We start from the raw sequence: 14,889 nt of genomic DNA, 5'->3' as shown, positions 1-14,889 counted from the left end.
CCTGCCTCTTTTACTGTTTGTCTGCAAGCTGCTGCTGTTGAACTTCATTCTAGAGATGTTTTAGTTTTCATTTTGGTACATTGACCCCTTTTTCTTTTGTCAAACTTTTTGTGGTCCTTAAGAAAACATTTATCCAATATTTTTGTAATCATGCCTGTTGATATGTGCTCTGGAACGAATCAGCTGCAAGAATGACATCAATGCTGACAACATTAAAACAGACAAAGACCCTGCTCCAGATGTGGAACTAAGCGGACGGTGAGTCAAGCACCTCAAGCATCTCTGGAGCCTCTGCAGTTAATTCTGTGACTTACATGCCAAACATTGCCAGCACTTTCTGTGCAGTATCTTCCATTCCTACTTTTTCGAGTAAGCCAAGTGAGAATGTTACCACCTTCCTACAAAATGTCTGAGATAGAGGATGAAATTTTTCTTGGCTGGATGACTTCCTGCTGAATGTAGCAAAATTAAAGCAGTCAGATGACACAGGCACATATGTAGAATCTGTCAATGCATTACAAACTGCCAACATCTGAAACCCAGGAGTACAGGTTAGCAGAGCACTATTCCCACAAAAGACTAGTTAGCTATTACACAGACTGTTTATCCATCCTACAGCAAAAGTCGAACGAGAGTTTGAACTTTCCCTGATGAAATACAAGCTACATCATGTCACACATATGTGCTTGGACAAGATAATATCCGTAATGAAGAACTGACTGAAAAGGCTGAAGCCTGAGTTATTGATGTGTTCGTATATGGAATAAATCTGAATATAGGTAATGAAGTCAAGGTGGCATCACCTATTTCACTACACTAGGCAGTCAGATTATCATTTTTGCTAGAGGAGACTGGATGATTCATTTCAATTCCATGACAAAGTAGTGAGCAACAGCATGTTTTTGTAAATGACACAAATTGCATGCATTGTAGGAAGCCAGACTGCCCTGCTGAGAGCTGTCATGTGCTGTATTGTGTCAAATACCAAGTGGTAGGAAATGCAAGTAATGGTTACCCACAGAATCAGAGGCAGAATCCGAAACAGTGGGATTCTCCAAGTAATAATGGATGAAATATGAGACAACAGTGGGGAAATGGTCCAGGATCGATCCTGCCACCCAACGTCACCACCAATAACAGTAATGTATCCTGTTTAATATGGAAACAGGAATGAGGTGACTAATGTTATTTTAGAAGGCAAGATCAGGGAAAGGAAAGTCAAAATATTAGTTGATAGAGGGGATCAAGTTGTGTATTGTTTGATAAGAGTGTGCTGAAGCTCTCGTGTCATAACATTAGTGGATTACGAGAAGAGGTAAGTAATAGTACCCGCAATAATATATTTTGTAAGTTTGCACATAGAAGATTTTTATTTAGAAAAAAAAAAAAAAAAGCACCATAGCTCTGGCATGGAAGTAATAGAAGACACAGAAGAGATTTCAGTATCATTCTAGGAAATTATTTCCTCCACTGTACCAAGCGGCGATAGGTTCTAGCATACATGTTGCTCAATTTGGTGAGACCTGCACCCCTCAGATATGAGGAACTTATGGAATAAGGCCTCATCCTCAAGTGCTGACAGCACTGTATATGTGGGAATTAAAAACCACCACTCCCATTACCATCTGCAGTGGCACAGGAAAAGTTCTCTGGATAGATGTCAAAACCCAGTTACTGCCAAGATCAACTTTCTGGCTGATCTGCTCAATCAGAATAACATTTGATGGGTTAAAAGACGTATTAGCAAAACAGAGGTAGTGGGAAAGAAGTTTCATGTTCCAGTGTGTAAATGAGTCCGCAATCATTTTTGGCACTTTATTTTCACAAGTCCGTCTTGATCACACAGATTTCTTACACTTTATTACTAGTTTATGCATACTGCCAACCTTAGATCTGTTACAAAGACAAATATTGTGTAAGTGACAGGTTCAATAAGTTAATGCTAAAGCTAACAAGTCTTAGTGATACATAAAATATAAAATTATAAAATGTTTATAGCCACATATAGCAGTCATACATACAATTAAAATACTCTGATGTAAATCACCATCAAGTTAAACATGTGCGTACATGGTACGTGCTGGTAATACTCAGATTGCATCTGGTATTTATATACGAGACTAATGCCAGCAGAGGGCACTTTAGCTAGCGTGCATATTAAACCAGTGTTGCCAATGTGATGATTAAATTGCAGCATGCACAGTCATTAGTTAAAATTAAAAAAAAAAAAAATTGCTTCCCATAGCAAAATTAACATCTGACAATAAAATGTAACTGACATGAAATTGGATTCATACTTGAAACACCATAAAAAGTACAAATACTAATATAATACAGCCACTAGCCTGACTAGGTAAAACATACAACTTGTATAGGTTTCCTTTGGTGACAGGATTTCATATTTATAATCGTAGAGGGAGACCAAGAGCTGAATACACTAAGCAGATTCAGAAGGATGTAGGCTGCAGTAGGTACTGGGAGATGAAGAAGCTTGCACAGGATGATGTAGCATGGAGAGCTGCATCAAACCAGTCTCAGGACTGAAGACCACAACAACAACAACAACAACAAGAACAAAATAGTGTCTGTGGCCGTTGCCTTTCTAAATATGCTAAAGGAAGCATAAATGGGCATACTACAGAGCTATGATCAACAGGATGCTAAAATTACCACTTGCCCCTAATGACGAGGTGGAAAAATTAAGTGTGATTAGACAAGTAGCTAAGGCAAATGGATACAAAGATTGTGATGCAATGAAAATTTATCACAAACTAAAATAAAAAATATGTGACAGAATGGAGTCAATAGAACCAGAGGGCAAGAAGTTTGTTGCTATGACGTACTATGGTGCATTTTCCGACAGAATTTGCGCATAACTTCAGAAAAACCAAAATAAAAATTGGGTTTCAAACAAAAGGAACAATCGGTTGTAAGCTACGGCACAAAGTTGACAATGACAGCAATAAATATATGGGATATGGTGTTCATAAGATCAGCTGCCAAGACTGTGACAGTTTTTATATTGGTCAGACAGGAAAGAATTTCCAGACCCATTTTAGAGAACATACGTATCATCAAAATAAGAGTGCTTTCGGTACACATTTAGACAGAGAAAGACATTTAGTAGGAAGCATAGACAATAATATGAAAGTGTTGCATAGGGCGCCAAAAGGACGGTTACTGAACCTACTCAAAGAAATGGAGATTTAAGTGCACAGAAAATGACAACCAGAATTACTGCTGAATGAACAGAATAACTTCAATCTAAACGCTTATTTTGATATATTCAGAGACCTACTAGTTTGAGTAGCATAGAGCACCCCAGCGGATAGACGTGTGCCAGCCACCGCCGCCGAGGAGACTGGGCCTTCCTCCGTAAGCTCCACCACAGGAAAACAAGGATACTACGACATGTCGCTATTGAGACCACACACTGGTTATAATACCGACTATCGATTTTTTGATTTCTAATGTATAGTTACTATTTTATTAATTGTACTACAATTATGTTTATGGTAATTTATCTGTCAGGCTGGAACACTTTTTAGATATTTTATTTTATTGTTACATTTTTTATACTAGCTTATACAAGTTATATGTTTTACCTAGTCAGGCTAGTGGCTGTATTATATTAGTATTTGTACTTTTTATGGTATTTTAAATATGAATCCAATTTCACATCAGTTACATTTTATTGTCAGATGCTCGTTTTGCTATTGGAAGTAATTTTTTTTAAAAAAAAAATTAACTAATGACTGTGCATGCCGCAATTTAATCATCACATTGGCAACACTGGTTTAATATGCACTCCAGCTGAAGTGCCCTCTGCTGGCATTAGCCTCTTGTATAAATACCAGATGCAATCCGAGTATTACCAGCACGTAAAATGTACTCACATGTTTAACTTGATGATGATTTACATCAGAATATTTTAATCATATTTATGGCTGCTATATGTGGCTATAAACATTTTATAATTTTATATTTTATGTATCACTAAGACTTGTTAGATTTAGCATTAACTTATTGAACCTGTCGCTTACACAATATTTGTCTTTGCAACAGATCTGAGGATGGCAGAATGCCGAAACTGGTAATAAAGTGTAAGAAATCTATGTGATCAAGACGGACTTGTGAAAATAAAAATATATATTGGGATTCCACAGACAGCAATACTTGTTAGTGGGCAGGAGGTTACAGAGGAAGATTTGCAGTGTGAAAACAGGTTAAAGGGTCAGAAAAAGAGGCAGCTGCCAGTAAGAAAAGTTTGCACAATTGCATCCTTACTAATAAACCAATCGTATAAGAGATTAGTACAGTTGTCTGTCAGAGCAAAATCTTTTGTATGCAGTATTAGAGGAATATGCTTGATTGTTTAAGGAATGGCAATATTTGCCAGCAACTGACCTTGTACAGCATGAGATTCCAAATGGAGGTGCTAGGCCAACTGCTCAGGCACCATACAGGCTCCCATTCTACCTACAATCTGTTGTTGAACATATTATACAACAGCAGCTGGCTGTGGAGATAATCCAACCCTCTACAAACCCATCAATCATCATCATAGCCAAGAAAATCAATCGGTGGGGGAAAAAACTATTGTCTGTGTGTTGCTATGCATGTGGTAAACTAAGTAACCACATCTGATACTTACCCTCTACCCTGTATTGACGAAATTCTGGACTGATTAGGAAATTGTAAGTATTTTACCATCCTTGATATGTATTGTGGTATCACCAAACTACGACTGCTCCATTGCACCACAAGAGCGACCAAGAACTTCATTTGTGCTTCCCACCCTCTGGATTGTATGAGTTTCTATGCATGCCTTTTGGTCTAAGAGAAATATGCATGCCAGTTTTCAAAGATTCTCCAAGCTGTTGTTAAGAGGTTTGAAACCTTCTTTGTGTCTTATCTACTTGGAAGATATAATATTTTCAAAGACTACTGAGGAACATTTGGAGAGATTGAGAAATATATAATCAAAGTTGCGGAGTGTACATTTAAGTTTAAAGATACAGAATGTTCTTTTGCAATTACACAGGTCCAGTACCTGGGACATTACCAGTTCTGATGGGGTTGAGCCAGATCCACAGTTAACTGAAGCCGTAGAGAGTTTTCCAGTGCCCCCTAATTTTAAAGAGTAGCAATCTTTTCTTGGCTTTGACAACTTTTATTGTTGTGTAGGTTTATGCCATGGTGGCTGTTAAAGAAAGGCACAGTATTTGATTGGACAGAAGAGTCTGAGTTAGTCATGAGAAAATTCACAGATGTTTTGACTAGTTCACCTTTGCTAATATATCTAGATTTTGAAGAGTCTCTTATTCTTTCTACTGATGCCTCAGATTATGCTATCAGTCTGTCCTTACTCAGGAACATAATGGTGAGGTCTGTAGATTATGCTTCCAGGCAGTTACATCAAGCAGAAACCAATTACAGTACCACTGAAAAAGAACTGCTAGCTCTTGTATTTGGAGTGATATACTCAAATGTTTTGTAGTACACACCAATAGTGAACAGAGTCAGATATACATTTAAATATGTGTGAACAACTGGTCAGAGCATATTTAATGTCTTAAATTTAATATACTGGAGATTGGGAGTGAATTAAGAAATTTTCTGTTGACCATTTCCTTCCACTCCCTTAAAGACAATCCTCACAAGATTTTTTAAAACTATTAAATTAGAAGTGGAATTCTTTCCCCATCCCAGAGTGGAATGTGGGTTCTGTGTTACACACATCATGTAATCAAACTCAATGTAAACACAATTTAATCAACAACAAAATTTTGCTCAGTATATTTACAGTCTACAATACAAACAAGGTATGGCATCCCACTCTACATAGCCAAACCAGTAAGTGCCCACTCTATTGCACTGTTCAGGACTACATTTAGAGTGCACATCTGGGTTTTTTAGGTTGGAGAATTCCCTCCCTAGACCTGATAAGACGCCTCCTGAGACGCGACAAGGTAGTAGTAGGCAAAACACAAAAGGGAATAACAAAGTTAATGTGGTAATAGTAAATTGCAGGAGCATCTATAGAAAGGTCCCAGAACTACTCTCATTAATAAATGGTCACAATGCCCACATAGTACTAGGGATGGAAAGTTGGCTGAAACCAGATGTAAACAGTAATGAAATTCTAAACTCGGCAATTGGATGTCTCTATAGGCCTCCTGGCTCATCAGCTGTTGTGCAGAACAACTGAAGGAAAATTTGGAAAATATTTCAAGAAGATTTCCCGACCATGTTATAGTTTTGGGTGGAGATTTTAATTTACCAGATATAGACTGGGAGACTCAAACATTTATAACGGGTGGCAGGGACAAAGAATCCAGTCAATTTTTTTAAGTGCATTATCTGAAAACTACCTTGAGCAGTTCAACAGAGAACCAACTTGTGGCAATAACATATTAGACCTTCTGGTGACAAACAGACCTGAACTATTTGAAACAGTTAATGCAGAACAGCGAATTAGCGATCATAAAGCAGTAACAGCATCGGTGATTTCAGCAGTAAATAGAAATATTGAAAAAGGTAGGAAGATTTTTCTGTTTAGCAAAAGTGACAAAAAGCAGATTTCAGAGTACCTAATGGCTCAACACAAAAGTTTTGTCTCAAGAACAGATAGTGTTGAGGATGAGTGGACAAAGTTCAAAACCATCATACAATATGCATTAGATGAGTATGTGCCAAGCAAGATCATAAGAGATGGAAAAGAGCCACCTTGGTACAACAACTGAGTTAGAAAACTGCTGCAGAAGCAAAGGGAACTTCACAGCAAACATAAACACGGCAAAGCCTTGCAGACAAACAAAAATTACGCGAAGCGAAATGTAGTGTGAGGAGGGCTATGCGAGAGGCATTCAATGAATTTGAAAGTAAAGTTCTATATACTGACTTGGTAGAAAATCCTAAGAAATTTTGGTCTTATGTCAAAGCGGGAGGTGGATCAAAACAAAATGTCCAGACACTCTGTGACCAAAATGGTACTGAAGCAGAGGATGACAGACTAAAGGCCGAAATGTCTTTTTCCAAAGCTGTTTCACAGAGGAAGACTGCACTGTAGTTCCTTCTCTAGATTGTCACACAGATGACAAAATGGTAGATATCGAAATAGATGACAGAGGGATAGAAAAACAACTAAAATCGCTCAAAAGAGGAAAGGCCACTGGACCTGATAGGATACCAGTTCGATTTTACACAGAGTGCAGTGGTGTACCGTAGGTCTCTAGAAGAGCGTAGTGTTCCAAAGGATTGGAAAAGGGCACAGGTCGTCCCTATTTTCAAGAAGGGACGTCAAACAGGTGTGCAGAATTATAGATCTATATCTCTAACGTCGATCAGTTGTAGAATTTTGGAACACGTATTATGTTCGAGTATAATGACTTCTCTGGAGACAAGAAATCTACTCTTAGGGTTCAGCATGGGTTTCGAAAAAGATGATCGTGTGAAACCCAGCTCGCGCTATTCGTCCACGAGACTCAGAGGGCCATAGACATGGGTTCCCAGGTAGATGCCGTGTTTCTTGACTTCCGTGAGGTGTTCGATACAGTTCCACACAGTTGTTTAATGAACAAAGTAAGAGCATATGGACTATCAGACCAACTGTGTGATTGGATTGAAGAGTTCCTTGATAACAGAATGCAGCATGTCATTCTCAATGGAGAGAAGTCTTCCGAAGTAAGAGTGATTTCGGGTGTGCCGCAGGGGAGTGCCGTAGGACCATTGCTATTCACAATATACATAAATGACCTTGTGGATAACATCGGAAGTTCACTGAGGCTTTTTGCAGATGGTGCTGTAGTATGTCGAGAGGTTGTAACAATGGAAAATTGTACTGAAATGCAGGATGATCTGCAACGAATTGACGCATGGTGCAGGGAATGGAAATTGAATCTCAATGTAGACAAGTGTAATGTGCTGCGAATACATAGAAAGAAAGATCCTTTATTATTTAGCTACAATATAGCAGGTCAACAACTGGAAGCAGTTAATTCCATAAATTATCTGGGAGTAGACATTAGGAGTGATTTAAAATGGAATTATCATATAAAGTTGATCGTCAGTAAAGCAGATGCCAGACTGAGATTCAAAGGAAGAATTCTAAGGACATGCAATCTGAAAACAAAGGAAGTAGGTTACAGTTCACTTGTTCACCCACTGCTTGAATATTGCTCACCAATGTGGGATCCGTGCCAGATAGGGTTGATAGAAGAGATAGAGAAGATCCAACGGAGAGCAGCGCGCTTCGTTACAGGATCATTTAGTAATCGCGAAAGTGTTACGGAGATGATAGATATACTCCAGTGGAAGACTCTGCAGGAGAGACGCTCAAGAGCTCGGTATGAGCTTTTGTTGAAGTTTCAAGAACATACCTTCACCAAGGAGTCAAGCAGTACATTGCTCCCTCCTACCGTATTTACTCGAATCTAAGCCGCACTTTTTTTCCGGTTTTTGTAATCCAAAAAACCGCCTGCGGCTTAGAATCGAGTGCAAAGCAAGCGGAAGTTCTGAAAAATGTTGGTAGGTGCCGCCACAACTAACTTCTGCCGTCGAATATATGTAGTGCTACAGAAGCATGCTTTGTGGGCACAAAGATAAATACTGGCGCCAAAACCTCTGCATCAGTAAATAAATTTAAAAAAAAAGGTAGAAGACGAGCTTTTTTTTTTTCTCCGCCCGAGTTTCGACCACTGCATTTTCATACATTATCCAACGAATTAAATACAAATTCCGTATTGTTCGTCTTCGAATGTAGCAGAATTTCAATGTACTACGAAAATCCGACTGGCAAGACTGTTAGGGATGTTTGTCAATATGGCCAACTCTACGTTCCGAGTTTTTTCCTACCTGTGAGAAGAGATGGTTGCTAATAGGAACCTGATGAAATGTGAATCACATGCACTATTCTCTTCACCATAAGAATAATACGAATATAAACATTTTGCCATGTATTCTTTCGTGTTTGCTGCTATCTCATTTAAATCCTGTCTGCCTAATAAACTACGAAACTAGAGTGAGACAACTGCAAACGCGGAATACAGTCAGAAATGAAGCATGGCAACTGACTAGATTTTAAATGTAAGATGACTAATTTCTGTGCAGAATTTGATGTACTAAAGAAGCGGCCGCAAAGATTTTCAAACGGAGAAAAATTTTCGCTAAACTCTCGTTCAGAACATGTTCTATCATACGCAGTCTATTATTTGGTTCTTGTTGATCATTATCAAAGACAGCAGCAGTGTAAGTAACAACAAATAGCAGTCTCTTGCCATTGTTTCGCTAATGAGACGATTCCTCTTTTTTTTTTAAGCGGCGGTAGCGCGCACAAAAGCAAGTCATGCCACGAGCAGCGACAGGCCGTAAACACGCACTATCAGAATGCCACAAACAATGCATGACACAGTACAGTAATGCATTTTCAGCTTAGAGTGACAAACACCTATAACAAAGAAAACGGCACTTATCAGATCAAAGCAAAATAAGCAATCGATTCAAACCAGACGAAGCACGTGAAAAAGGAAGGGTACCCGTATAAATACAGACGGAGCGCCTGACGCATAGCAATGGCTACCTGGTAAAGCTTAACTGCTAAGCTTACGACTCGAACCAAACTACTGTAGCTGTATCGTCTTTCATTCGACCTAAATTGTGTCTCATATTACAATGGACCAACTTTGTTTCGATTTGGAGGTGCGGCCTAAAACTTTTCTCTCCCCTTGAATTTCGAGTCTCAAATTTCTGGTGCGGCTTAGATTCGGGAATTTTTTTTTTTCCTTATTTCGAGTCTCATTTTTCAGGTGCGGCTTAGATTCGAGTGCGGCTTAGATTCGAGTAAATACGGTATGTATATCTCGTGAAGAGACCATGAGGATAAAATCAGAGAGATTAGAACCCACACAGAAGCATACTGACAATCTTTCTTTCCACGAACAATACGAGACTGGAATAGAAGGGAGAACCGATAGAGGTCTTCAAAGTACCCTCCGCCACACACCGTCAGGTGGCTTGCGAAGTATGGATGTAGATGTTAAAACGCTATCCTGGTGTCTGAGTCACCTGTCTTTCCTTTTTAACTTTCCTCATTCTATACCTCTTTAGTCCCTGTGGAAAGAACTAACATTTCTAAAAGCTAGTACAATGTCATTACTCTACCTCTATACCTCTATGTCTTTCAGTAGTACTAAGCATTTTGCCTCTTGAAGGTAAGTAATAGCCAACAATTCTATATCACATTTATCAGTTTCCTAGATAGAATTTTCCTTTGATACAAAGGATGACTTACCGTTTTTTAAAAGCAACTCTGTAATTTCACAATTTCCAGTACGAGCAGCAGCAATGAGTGGTGTGTCACCATTGTCATCACGTAAATTGACAATACATCCAGTTTGTAACAACAGACGTGCCATGTCTACCTGGCGATGCATTATGGCGTAATGCAACAGGTAGTGAGACTGCGTCACTTTTGCACCAGCATCCAGAAGAATTTTCACCATAGGTACACTCTTTTGCCAAACTGCTTCACAAAGAGGAGTATAACCTGAAATAAAAGGGAGAAGCAATGTTAAAATGTTACATCATTATATACACTGTGTGTGTGTGTGTGTGTGTGTGTGTGTGTGTGTGTGTGTGTGTGCGCGCGCGCACGCGGGGGTACTGCTGTAACACCCATCTTGTAACTGTCATTTCCAATTTTCATTCTTCCTTTCTATTGCCCCTCCTCCCTTTTATGAGACAGAGAGGGAGAAAAAGAGAAACAGTTTATTGGGGAAGAACATTTCAATGTGGTAAAATTTATGACTTTTTGTACTTTACTGTACTAAATAAATGTCACTGGAACTCAGCTACAAATGTAGTTTTTAGGAATTGACAAGCAATTTATTTAACTCCTAGGCCAAGATTAAGCAATAGTAAGGAGTGAGAACAGTGATTGAAGCAGATAATCACATTTCTTGCAGATGACTCTTCAAAGATCTTGGAATTATCTCACTTCTAAGCATGTTTGTTTCTTAATGGAATTTGTTGCAGATCAATCAATTTCACATGAAATGTGGTTCACACAAGCACACAACAAGATGCAAAAACAACTTTCAGTAAGACTTTGACTACTATTTAGATTCAGATTCTGTATTCTGGTACAAAGGTCTTCAACATGTTCCCACCAGACATTAAACATGACATTAGGAATGCTTTGCTGAGCACAACACACTTGACGCCAATGGCTGCTTCGCAAATGGTGTACCATCTGGATCTTTCCCCCAATACAAGCTTCCATAAATTACATAGATGGGAATCGTCCTTACAACATATACTTCTATCATGCAATACTACCAGTTTCAGTTTCTGCTAGTTCCAATCCCACACCCACTTCTACCCCTGTCCAGCCTTCCTTCATTCTGCACTCTCACATTTCTCTCTACAGTCCCTCTCTTCTTCAGTTCTGTCTCCCTCTTCCAACTGATTTCTCCATTTCATTGTATTTATTTTTTATTTATTTATCAGGTTCCGTGTAATGGTGCCAGTTAAAACTATCTAGTCACGGAATAACAGTTCATAGTTTATAGAATGGTGACTAGAAGACTTATAAACAAATAAGTAAAGAATTAATAAAACATGAAACAAGGAGAGTGAATGAATAAATAAATAATGCATTACAGAGAAAAGAATAAAAGGAGGGTGCCACAAGGAAACCTTTAAACTTGATTTTGAATACTTGGAGTTTATCATTCATTTTTTTTTAATTTTTAGTTTTTCTGGAAGTCTACTAAAAATAAAACCTGCTGAACAGTACAAACACTGCTGTACTGTGTTAATGAAGTGTTATCCAAGTGCATATCATTTTTCCATCTACTATGCACTGAATGAATGTTGCTGTTTCTTCTGTCTGTCCATTTCTAGGCTAAGAATATTCTTGGTGAGTGCACAGTGTTGGTCCAAAATATAACAAATATGAGGCAACAGAGTGAAAGTATGTAAAGTGTTCAAGACAGTGGAGATCATTCTTATGGTGAAGGTAGCATCATTCAGTTTCTGCACAAGATCATCAATATGATACTTCCAAGAAAGCCTTCTATCTACTCACAATCCTAAGAATTAAAAATGGTTTCTACTTCTTTAACTGTTGGACAACCTGTAGAAGAATAAAATTTAGTTTTTACAAGTGCTCTATGTCAGCTATTGTGTGCACTGGATTTTGTCACAGTTAAGTATCAATCTGGTCTGTGAAAGACACTTGCTGATGTTACTGACTAGCCTGCTAGCTACATCATTCATACTATGTTCCCCAGCTTTCACAATAACACATGTGTCTGCTGCAAAGAGAACAATTTTTGTGTCATCTGTCATGTTTTGGCAGGTCACTGAAATATACCAAGAAAAGCAATGGACTTTCAAACCTCTTCTCTGACAATTTTCTGCTTCCTGCTTTCCAGATATGAAGTGGACTACTGTCAAACTTTTTCCCAAATCTTGTAATGTTCTAACAGATGCAAATGTATAACCTGATCCACACAACCAAATGCTTTTGTTAAATCAAATAACTCTATTATCGTCAACCTACCATTCAGCAACAAATGCAACTATGCCCGCCTGCACCAAGGCAAGCTCAATTATGCAACATTCCTATCCTTTCCACTCGTTGCCTCTCCCTCCCAGGGATCAGTTTCTCTTTCTTCCAACCCTTCCTCCCTCTTACCAACTGCCAGAGCCCCCTCATGAACTAAACAACCATAAACCTTCCTCAGTGTAGCCATGAGCCTGTAGAAGTTGACATACGAAGTATGTGAGAAAAGTAATGGGACTGACAACACTGTGAGCGATCTAGTAATGGCGTTTTGTTCTACATGTGCAGAATGGTCTGTTGATACCTTCCAAAAGCTCAGTCGAAGTTTCAGCTCCACACAGACATTATGTAATTTTTCAGAACACCACCAGTGAAGTTGGGTTTTTGTTGTGTGCTACACAAATGGAACAGCGGAATTTAGAGTAACATTATGCCATCAACTTGAGGAACCCACGAGTGTGACCTTCGAAAACTTGAAACAGGCCTGTGGGGAACATTCCTTATCAAGAGCACAAGCTTTTCGCTAGCAGAAATTGTTTTTGGAAGGCCAAGGACACAATGAAGATGAACCTTGCTCAGAGAGACCTTCAACTTCAAAATCTGACAAAAATGTCAAAGGTGTGCATAGTCTTGTAATATCAGACCAACATTTAACAATAAGGATGGAAGGCCTATTAAACGTAGACACTTTCATCATGAATGACATTTTTACTGAAGTTTTGCACATGTGAAAGGTTGGTGCCAAAAAACCTCACAACTGAGCAGAAGAGCAATTGAAGAAATGTGTGCTTTGATCTTCTTGAGAGGATTGCCAATGACCACAAATGGTTCAGTCATATGATCACATGTGATGAATCCTGGATTTTTTTAGTATGATCCTCAGAAAGCAGCAAATAAATGAGTGGCACATTGAGACATCTCCTCAACCAAAAAAAAGGCAAATGAGCAAATCAAGGATGACAACAAGGCTGATTTGCTTTATTGACACTAGGGGTACCATGGATAAAGAATCTGTTCCTCCAGGAGAAACTGTCAACTGAGTGTTTCACAAATATGTCTTCACAAGGCTCAGGGAAAGGGTGAATCAAATGAGACCAGACACTGCAGAGAAGTGGATGTTGTATCATGACGATGCCCCATGTCATGCAACCACTTTCACCATGCATTTTTGACCACAATAGGCACTTTTGTTGTTCCACAGCCTCCCTATTCACCTGATCCAAGTCCATGTGACTTTTTTCTTTTCCTGAAATTAAAAAAATGTCTTAAAAGGCAATATTTTCAGACTCTGGAGAACATTCAAAAGAATGTGACCGACATGTTGAAAAGCCTACCAGATGAAGCCTTACAGAACTGCTACCGAGACTGGGAACAATGACTCCACTGGTGTACAGCTGCTGAAGGGAACTATTTTGAAACAGACAAAAAAACCTTGGTAGATAAAAACTGAGTCACATTACTTTTCTCACACACCTCGTAGGTGACATACACTAAAACTGGTTCTATCCTGTTGTAACGATCTTATATTATCAAACGTTACATAACTTTATTTAAATTAACTTGGCCGGACGTTCATTGATGATTGATGAGATCATCATGAAAGTTTCAAGCTTCACAAAATTATTTATTGAAATTAGTTGACAACTGAACTGCACAGACACCTGAGGTAAACAAAAACACTGACTGATTGACTTCACTGACTGACCTCTGTGCAGCCTCGCTGCATCACTATAAATACAACTTTTAACAATTGCTACATTGTTAATTTATTACAAAATGTAACTTACAATTAAAAACAATTTCATCTAAACTAACTGCTGTTGCATTTGTTAATATTATAACATATAATGTAGAATAACATATTATTTTTTATTATCATTTTTGGTCTTTTGTGTGAAAATTAATTTACAATCTGATTTCAACAATTATTTTGATTTTACTTTAATTTCATAATTAGTGACTGTACGAATTTCATTGCTAACATTAGTTCGAGGTATACACATTGTGCTTCACCAGATTATATAAATCAAATACACACTTGTTGTCTTATATGCCAGAGTTATGTAAATTTGGGTAGTGTAACTAACAATAGGTAATTATCTGCGTAATTGACAAGCACCATTAATTACAATGAATTATGTAAAAATGAATAACAAATGAATTTGAATCACTGGATAACAATTGTTATTTTCATTAGAATCGAAATGACATTTTTTGTGTTAACTGCAATTATGGTAATTAGAGGCATTAGTTATTTATGCCAAAATTTCCACAGACTCTTAATATTTGTTAATAAACATTTATTGCTTCAATTTCACAAT

At 38.1% G+C, this 14,889-nt stretch overlaps 1 protein-coding gene across 5 annotated transcripts in view; it reads right to left on the bottom strand.

Moving 5' to 3' along the window:
* The window catches only part of LOC126236331 (ankyrin repeat, PH and SEC7 domain containing protein secG-like), a 166,720-nt gene that overhangs the window by 22,934 nt on the left and 128,897 nt on the right, over positions 1-14,889 (bottom strand). For all 5 annotated transcript variants that reach the window (XM_049945553.1, XM_049945550.1, XM_049945551.1 and 2 more), the window contains one exon: positions 10,292-10,546. In XM_049945553.1, coding sequence (XP_049801510.1) covers positions 10,292-10,546 — 255 coding nt within the window. The remainder of the gene's footprint in view (positions 1-10,291; positions 10,547-14,889) is intronic.

Source organism: Schistocerca nitens, chromosome 2 (assembly GCF_023898315.1).
Source record: "Schistocerca nitens isolate TAMUIC-IGC-003100 chromosome 2, iqSchNite1.1, whole genome shotgun sequence".
Taxonomy (NCBI): Eukaryota; Metazoa; Arthropoda; class Insecta; order Orthoptera; family Acrididae; genus Schistocerca; species Schistocerca nitens.
Note: the sequence above shows the minus strand (reverse complement) of the source record. Positions and strands in the feature narration are given on the sequence as shown.